Source organism: Garra rufa, chromosome 7, assembly GCF_049309525.1.
Source record: "Garra rufa chromosome 7, GarRuf1.0, whole genome shotgun sequence".
NCBI classification, from domain to species: Eukaryota; Metazoa; Chordata; class Actinopteri; order Cypriniformes; family Cyprinidae; genus Garra; species Garra rufa.
This window is the reverse complement of record NC_133367.1, coordinates 47,740,865-47,750,484: the sequence shown is the minus strand read 5'-3', so window position 1 is coordinate 47,750,484 and position 9,620 is coordinate 47,740,865. Positions and strand designations below refer to the sequence as shown.

The 9,620-nt window shown below is 39.4% G+C and overlaps 1 protein-coding gene across 3 annotated transcripts; it reads right to left on the bottom strand.

Annotated features, from left to right (window-relative positions):
• Nucleotides 1-5,604: 5,604 nt before the first annotated feature.
• On the bottom strand, nt 5,605-9,376 carry nme2b.1 (NME/NM23 nucleoside diphosphate kinase 2b, tandem duplicate 1). Of its 3 annotated transcripts, none has more exons than XM_073844261.1 (5): nt 9,258-9,376; nt 7,450-7,582; nt 6,384-6,485; nt 6,180-6,292; nt 5,605-5,861 (listed from the first exon to the last, which is right to left on the bottom strand). In XM_073844261.1, exons 2-5 carry the CDS (start codon nt 7,576-7,578, stop codon nt 5,744-5,746), a joined length of 462 nt encoding a protein of 153 aa, XP_073700362.1. In that variant the 5' UTR covers nt 7,579-7,582; nt 9,258-9,376; the 3' UTR covers nt 5,605-5,743. The 3 variants fall into 3 exon arrangements, with proteins under 3 accessions (XP_073700362.1, XP_073700364.1, XP_073700363.1); XM_073844263.1 differs by having other exon boundaries at nt 9,263-9,281; XM_073844262.1 differs by lacking the exon at nt 9,258-9,376 and adding an exon at nt 8,110-8,142.
• Nucleotides 9,377-9,620: the final 244 nt, after the last annotated feature.

Here is a 9,620-nt window from a genome sequence, read left to right as displayed (position 1 = left end):
TTGCATACTATGATGTAAGCGAGCCTAATGGTTATGTTTTTAGTTTTTATCATGATTGTTCATTGTTAAAGATCAATACCGCCTTTCCCTGAGCTTGTAATTGTAAGTTAGGTAGTATTAATAATAAAAAGAAAATAAGCACAACAGGTGCTCAAACACCTCATAGCATCAGTAACACAATGACCCTAGTACATCTTCCTCTATGTTTGCAATATCTGCACAAAGGAGACGTGGATCAGCTGCTCGAAGATCTTGTATTTGGAGAAGACAGTTGTTAAGAAGACAATGGCTGACCTATAATTAATTATATTTTTAGTAAAGCAAGCATGTTTTTTTTTTTTTTTTTTTTTACAATCAAGTAATTAATTAATGCATATGTTAATGAATCTTATATTTTATTTACAGACAACAACATGGATAAATGAGTAAATTAATAAATTAAAGTAACCATGAACATAAATAAAGACACATGAATCAAAGCTTTATTCAGACATATTGGTATTTTAGTCTTTCTCTAGATGCTCTCGCTGGCTCTTTGGTCTCTGAGGATGAAGAGACCACAGCAACATCTGGTCCAGATGAGACCAAGAGCAGGTGGAGTGATGGAGGATCTCATCCATGGCACTTGACCATTTCCAGGATGCTGCTGTGGATTTCTCTTTTCTCACTGCACACACCAGTCTGCAGCAGATATTTCAGATCATACAAAGATGCACAAATGCAATACAAAAGCTGTCCTTTTAACAGCACAATGTCATTAGATCTCTGTATTAGCAGCAAGAGCAGATGGTGGATCAACACCTACAGCCGAATGTCAGCGGATACCGTGTCAACTAGATGAGCCCCAGAGACAGATCATCAAGAAAGAACTCCTACCCTAAACGGCCACCGGCACAAGGCCATGGGAACCAGATGAGTCCTCCCCAATTTGACTTTGCTGCAATATGGAACTCTTGCATTATTATTGACATTTTACTTTATTATTTTAATACTGTAAGGTTGCTTTGACACAACTTGTCTTGTAAAAAGCGCTGTATAAATAATCTTGACTTGACTTGACTATTAGTAACAAAACAAAATAGTGACAAAATTACCTAACTTTATATTAAGTTTCAGATTTTACTTTTTTTTCCCCCCACAAATGCTGCTGTCCCCTTTCCTTTCAGGTCCTGCTCTACCACAAAATATCTGCAACAAAGGCACAGAAATCAAGAATCAGAAAAGTGCTATAATGGCTCTGCTTAAAGTTATTTTTTATTATTATTAAATATTATTAATAAACTGCAACTTAAGGTTTAAAATGTTTTCTTGATGTCTGTAGTGTACTCACTCAAAGCCTTTGATGGCAGCACTGCTTCATCAATCACTCTTCACCAGACAAGCATACTTGTCTCATCTGTCCCTGTAACATCCAACAAGATTCAGCTCCCTCTGATTCGTGTGCTCAATACTACATTTATGAGGTAGCTGTTGTGTTAATTGGCTTTTTATCCAATACAAATGCGCCTGAATTTATCAACAGTACTATTAGACAAATGAAATAGATAACTCATGTTTACTTGTTTACTAACTATATGTTTATTTACATTACATTCATCTAAAGCAGTGTTGACAACAGAGAATTCTACATACTTACTGTCTAATGTCTTGACACCTAATGCAAATCAGCAGTTTACGATACAGTAGCTCAACAAATACAATTTTAAGAAAGGGAACCGTGTTTTGGTTTGTAATACTCACATTTCTAAACACTCTCGTTGTGGTTCTCAATCACGTTCGATGATGATGTTTTGGCCTCCTGTGATTGAAAAGTGTGCATCAGATGAACACTTCAGGATCTGGGCTGAAGCAGTAGGACATCCGGGGATTTCTCGCCTACTCTTTTATGAATACTGAGGTTTCGGACGTACTTCTTTCTTCACGTACTCTTTTTTCATACTATATAGTAGGTAAGTAGGCATATTCGGACGCACTTTAAGTAGACGTTCGTCCGAATCTCGCGAGAATTAGTGCACTCGCCTACTGATTCTCGCCTACTCTTTTATGAATACTGAAGATTCAAACATACTTATTCACTCGCCTACTGCTTTTTGCCTACTATATAGTATGGAAGTATGCGGTTTCGAACGCAGCGACTGTCTTGGAGTCACTTCTAATGGGTTGATCATCTGAATCAGGTGTGTTTGATTAAGGAGACATAGGCTGTATCCGAAATGGCCCCCTATACCCTCATTCACTATTCCCTACATTAGTCCACTCATACGGTTTACTTACTTAAAGCAGTGAATGAAAACGAGTGAGTGAATTCGGACACTAAGTGCACCGGAAGGACGGACGCTTTTGCATAGTTTGCTTGCTGTGTAGGGGAGAGCGGGGCACAACCTAACACTTTTTGAATTTCGCGGTTTATGTAAATCCACGTGGGGTTCAGAGTAAACTTTTTTATCCACGTTATTTTCACACTTGTCTAGTACAAATATATCGCTTTGTTTCATATTTACAGTGTATACGTTTTTCGTTATTTGCCTCAATAGAAAGGAAGTGAAACGTGACAACATGCCCCGTAGGTGGGGTACATTGTAACATCTGAGGGGCACGTTGTAACACGACCATATGACAGCTTAAATTGTTATCTGATCGAATGAAATAAATATACACAACAAACTAAAATATTTTGTCAGTAAAATACATGTGTTAACTTTTTCAAATGAAGTAATGACGTTTAAAAAAAATAAAAAAAATAATCGAATTTCGGAGTTTGAAAATGAACACATCGCAACAATGCTTTGAACAGCCCTGATCGCAACACACAGCTGTACAGTAGTTCAAAACAATGTGGACAGATAGATGAAACACATTTAGACATTCAGAAGAACACTCCACTCCTCCACACACAGCTCTCATAGAACACGACACACATAAACCAGCCAAAATGCTTTACATTACTTGAAATAATAACATCTGAACAATAAACACTGATTGTCAGCCTTTATTCACCTGTTTCTTGAGGTATTTTTATCAAAATCCTTAGAAGTAAATCGTGTAAACTGCACCGCTAATGTCACAGTATAGCATAGTTTAATAACAGCGGGGAATATTGTAACTCAGTGTTACATCTTTCCCCAGCTGCGCGATTGGAGTTTAAAACAGGTTAGTGTCTTCTGCTGGTTTGCGAAGCATTAATAAACTATCTAAAATGATAAATGACAAATTGGAGATTAAAATAATATCAGTTTTGTCTAACTTTAAATGAATACTAAAAACAGAAATGAAAAGTTTACTTCAGCCAGAAATGTACTTTTACTATGGTAAAATAAATATTCAGCGATATCTTCAAAAGGCTTTTGAATTCTGGCGCTCTTTTTTTCTCTGCATAGTGTTGCTATGGCAACTAGTAAACGCCGTAAATTTGGTTATGCTAGCATGTGTGGAAATATTTAAAACAGGCGTGTTACAATTAACCCTGCGTTAGGTTGTGCCCCGCTCACCCCTAATAATCATTTAAAACTGGCAGTTCCAGTAGTAAGATTAAATGATTTATCTGGAACTCTGTCACGGAAAGTACGTATAAACCCTAGTTAAACGATTTAATAATCAATTTACAATGAATTTGTACCCGTGTTGTGTGCTGTATTACGCCGTGGACGAGTGTGTTGTAAAATGAATGGATGGATGATTCAGCTGCAGGCGCCATCTTCTGGCGAGACCCGGGAATTCATTCAGTCGCGACTCTAACTATGGGTTATCTCCAGCTGTTGAGTGTATATCGGTTGTACACTCGTTTTTGCGGTGCATTGTGGGATTGAATGACCACAGTGGTTTTGAACACCACTAAAAATGTCTGTACCCTCAAATAGGGCACTATTTGAGGGTATAGGGGGCGATTTCGGATACAGTCATGGAAAACATGCAGTGTTGGGGGGCTGTCAGGAACATGGCTGGGAACTACTGCTTTAAAGGGACAGTTCACCCAAAAATGAAAATTCTGTCCGTAATTAAATTAAACAAAGGTCTTATGAGTTTGAGACAACATGAGGGTGAGTAATTAATGACAGAATTTTAATTTATGGGTGAACTGTCCCTTTAAAGCATCAAAACCAACTACATGTATTCTCAATCCTGTACCTGCTAACAGTTTAAGATTCCAGGGTGTGGGCTGGTGTTTTGGTTGACTGTGTCCTGTTGAGCATCCTGTCTGATTCAGAGTTACAAATGACTTGCATAATCTGACCATGACTGTTTCTCTCTTCTAGGACTATTAAATTGACACTAATACAGACCACGACATTCTCTGGAATAGGCTCGAGAATTATGTTGACATTCATAGACAGACATTAGCATGGCCTATAACCCAGTTGCTACTATGTTTGTAGTAAGGATGAGGTATCAGTTCACAAATCGAGTACGGAGTGCCACAGAACTCAGTCTTATGTTCTTGCATGCATTCAGATTAGATATTCCCATCAATGAGACACATGATGTCCATTCAGGGGTGACGCTTTTCCAGGCAGTGCTGCCAAATGTTGGGCTACTTTTACACTGTTGCTGTGGGTTGTTTTTTAAATCATGGGTTAAAACCGTCTACCCATTCCCTGGGACTTGATTTCAATTTCAATGGAAGGAAAAACAGCAGAAAATACACAATTATCTTTGCAGTCGTTTTTGCAGGCCCAGTGCATAAATGTAAGATGATTATCACAGTCTTTAGATACATTATCGTTACGTGGTTTTCTACATTTGAGAGTGTTATTTTTGTGCTGTGTTAATCATAAACCAGTGTTTGCGGAACAGCCTTTTTCCACTTTTGAAATGTTGCTAAAGACACGAGATGTGTTCAAAAACACGAGATGTGTTCAAAAACACAGCAGCTGGAGTGATTACTAGAACTGAGAAACAAGCATATCAGCCTTTTTCCCCCCTCCACTTCATTGGTTGCCAGATTTCATATCAGTTTTAAAATGGTTTTTAAACACAGCTGTCAGTGGTTTAGCGCCATTACTTGCATTAACTTACGCATTACAATTGTGTTACAACGTAAACTTAGCACTGTGAGGAAAAAAAAGCTCAGAATTATGAAACATTTTGAAAATTGCAAAAAAAAAAAAAAATATTATACATATATAAGTCAAGATATATAATTATATATTTATAAAATGATTCCATAAAGACACAGATTTGACACATTTTGTAATTTAGGGATGGGACTGACAAAAAAAAAAAAAAAAAAAAAAAAAAAAAAAAAAAAAAAAAAGCAACAGGGAGTTTTAGCAAGCTCACATTAGGAAATTTCTCTTCATGTAACCAGGGGGGTGTTCCATAAAACAAGTTTACCAAATAAGTCAGGCTTAATTCAGTTAGTCTGACATTTTGTCACTTGATTTGGCTCAAAATAAGTCAGACTAACTGAAATAAGCCTGGCTTATTTGGTAAACTTGTTTTATGGAACACCCCCCAGTTCACTTGGTATAGAATATTGTCAATGTTTGAAACCAAATGAACCCTGTTAGCATGCAAGGCTGAAGTAGTAGTACATAAGAGTGAATGTCCATGCTAGCTTGGTTATTTTTAAGAATAAAGTGAATATTAAAACGACTCCAAAACAAATACGAGACTTTGATTTATTTGAACAAGTGCTTCAGAAACTACAAGATGGAACAAACAAACAAACAAACTCAAGTCCATTACTGATAACTGGTCCAGGAAAGAAGGCATCGGTTCAGGGTTTTGGTGGTTTGTCTGCGGTTTACTCGTAGATCCAGTCTTGTGCACAGCTCTTGTAGTTCACCAGCTCCTCAGGCTTGAACCACAAGTTGATCTCTTTATTTGCACTGTCCACTGAGTCACTGCCGTGGATGATGTTCCTGGAAAAAGAGGAAAAAATAAATGGTGTCATTTTGGGCAGTAACTGAAGTCTAAACAACATGCTTTCCAGACCAGCAAAGAAAAACAGATGCTAGTAGCAATAAGTAGTTCATATTATACTTTTACATCCAACTACAAAATGCCTGCATTGCTTACAGACATTGTCACTACAGTGGCCCAAAGGTGGAGAACACGGTGGACAGTGTACATCTGGCTGAGGATGGAAATACGGCAGTACGAGACACAGGGCCTGAGCGGGATGATGTCAGGGTCGGTGCAAACTGAACTGGGTTTACAGAAACACAGCACAGACTCACCTGCCCACTTCAATGCAGAAGTCTCCTCTGATGGTGCCGGGTTTGGAGTCGGCAGGATTGGTCTCTCCGAGCATCACTCTTCCGGTCTTCACGACATTCAGACCCTCCCATACCTAACGAGAAAGAGTATTTCTGACTTTAAAACTCAATTCCACCTGCGTGCTTCACGGTTTACCTTTAGTTCAGCTGATGAAGAGCACTCACCATGGCAGCAACCGGCCCAGAGCCCATGTACTTGACCAGTCCGGGATAGAAAGGCCTGTCCTTCAGGTCAATGTAATGCTGCTTCAACAAGTCCTCAGACGCCTGTCACATCACAACCGGAGAGAAACTGTTAGATGTCTGCATTATCTCAGCAGAATTTAACCTCTTAGACTACAACTTGAAAAGGCTCTTTATTCATCAATTCTGGAATATTTTAAAAAGAAAAGACTTGAACACTCTGGCCTGGCTCACAATCTACCAGCTCCACTTTCAACTATTTTTGGTGCAACCAGATGTTATAGCATTAGGAATCATGGAAGACTTAGAGTCCAAAAATCTCTCCAAATGCATTTTACGGAACATAAGAACCAGTTAGATGTGCAAACGCCACAAACCAGAAAAATATTCATGTTATAAAACATACCGTAAGTAACGCAACCCAGCTGTAAAACAGCAGCTGACACAATATCCCCATCACCATACTCAACTCTCAGTTTTCCAATTACACTGGAAACCCTGCATCAGATCCTGCTTTAGCGGAGTGGAATATCACTAAATGAGGATTGACATCTACAGTTCAGTCAGGACCACCTGCTCTACAATGTACCATTTACAAATGATTCACAAAGAAACTAACTAAAAAGTGTCACAAAAGCCTTCACATCGAGTCTTTGAATATCTAATACACATTTAATTCCATAACCTTTGCAAACGCTGGTGACTCCAGCCGTTACCTCCGTGTTATTGATAAAAAAACCACCGTGTTCAACTCTCACTGGAGAACTCTGAATGATTTGACTTTAAGGAGCATTTCTTAAGATCTAGCCTGTAGATATGTTGTGTACTACATGTAACTGCAGAAACGGTTATGCATGTTATTTACCATGTTTAAATCAAAAGTAAATAGTTTAAATTAATGTGTATAGCGATCTAGCATTACAGATTACACTACATAAAGTCTGGCAGGTTTCTGATGAAACGCACCAAACACAGCACAGCTGATCGCAGAAAAACATCAAGTGGAATATGAGGAGAACATGTGAAGTTCATTCAGATGTCAACTAACCTGAAGAAACTTCATTCCCACCAGTTTGAAACCCTTCTGTTCGAAGCGCTTCATGACTTCTCCGATCAGGCCTCTCTGGACTCCGTCGGGTTTCACGGCGATGAAGGTGCGCTCTGTTTTGGCAGCCATGGTTCTGACAGACACAAGAAAACACTTCTGTCATTATACTGATTATACAAATTAGGTTTCCATCAACCGTTTAAAAGATGTCTTCTGCACTGAAGTAAAAGGAGGTTTTCAAAATAGCTATTAATCTTCAGAACACTGACATTGCCGCATGCAAACACCAGAGCAACATTAATGCACAGGTTTAAGAGAACAATTAGGATTTGAAGACCTGCACAAACAAAACTACAGCGTGCCCTTATGGAACAAACACATGCAATCTCCAAATAAACCAGGAATCTGAACTTTACTTCACGAACACACCACAGCACATTCAGTTGCAGAACAGGGTAACGCACTCAACACATGCGTTAAACTAATTTCGACATTGATCATGTTCTTATATCAATACACAAAGCAGAGGCCCATCAATACTGAAGTTTGCTGATATAAGATTTAAAGGCAATAAAAAGACTGAGCCAATACTAATAAAAACCACAAGCAGAATGTGTTAAATAACATTCTCAGTTTCTCTGTCATTCAAATGCTACATACGGTTTATTGTGTAACCAAAATGGCAAAAATAGCCTGGAGGAATAAATAAAATGTTATGCAAAATAAGGAACTTGTGATGAATAACTGTCAATTTATTAATATGCCAATAACTTCTTTTATGTAACAATTCTAAAATAAACATTTTTTAACATGTAAATTTATTAAGTTGCTGTCGTGTGCAGCCTTTAGTAGCATTCCTCATCTCACACACACTCACACACACACTCACACACTCACACACTCACACACACACACACACACACACACACACACACACACACACACACACACACACACCTCTAGTGTCAAACTGCACGGCTGCATTCAATGCATGGGTATGTGCTCAAAGACGACGTCACTCTCCTGACGTGTCAAGTGGGTCACGTGGCCCCTATTCCGGAAAAAAGTTGCACGGTCAAAGATGCCAACCTGCAGATGGCGTGCATGCGCGATCCCGCTAGATGCCATTGAAATCGTCGGTATGTAAATGTTCTCGCCCAGTTATAGTAGAAAGCCCAGTTTCTGCTCAAAACTTGGCTTTGCGCAGAGCAGTCGCATTTGGTGCGAACACGCCCATAGCCGTGCCCATATTCAGCACATAATACACGCACAGCTCGCAATCAGCCACACTTCACAAGTTCAAGTTCAAGTTCAGATCGAAGCGAGTGAAACACAATGAGAGACGCGAGCAGCTGAGAGCCAGGAAGAGCCCCGCGGCAGCCATATTCCCCACATGCTGCTCATGAACGCGCTCCACGCCGCCGCCGCACTCATGCAGCCACTGCATTTCGACGGTTTAACGGGATTCTGTCGCGATCTAAGCCGGAGATGGCTGTCTCTGTGTGTGTGCTGTTCTCACATCTGCTGAATAAAGCGATAGCGCTCAAACAACAAAACAAGTGTTCACTACTTAAAACAAAGACTGTCACACGCACATATATGCACACTAGCAATGCTTCATGACTGCTTCAAATGAGAAAGTGCTAGTCTGCATACTGACGGCAAACACGGAACTTGCGATGAACAAAACGGCGCAATACTGGCACCTAAACACACACCTTTCTATATGTATAAATCAGACACGCACCTCTATATATCCATATATATATATATATGTATGAATGGATGAGACAGTGTCAGACACACACCTTACAGATGAGACGGTGCTGTGGAGCCGGATCCTGAGGACAGACGAACGGAAGAGAGAAGACAGAGCTCCCTCTGCAGCTCACATATAAAGGCTCTCCATTGGGGGAGTGGCTCCAACATTATATTTATATCTCACAATCACAGCTCAGCTTTAGTATGGTTTCTGAATGCACAGATTTAAGACATTTATGCATAAAAAACCCATCTGGACTACAGATTGAAAGTCACTATTTTAAAGAGGAACTGAGAAACTAAAATTGAGTGTTCCGCATAATGATAAGCCAGCTGCTAAACTTCGGCTGAAGCTGATTTTATATGTGCTATATATAGGTGGACACTCTTGAGACTCCTCTACTGCCTCC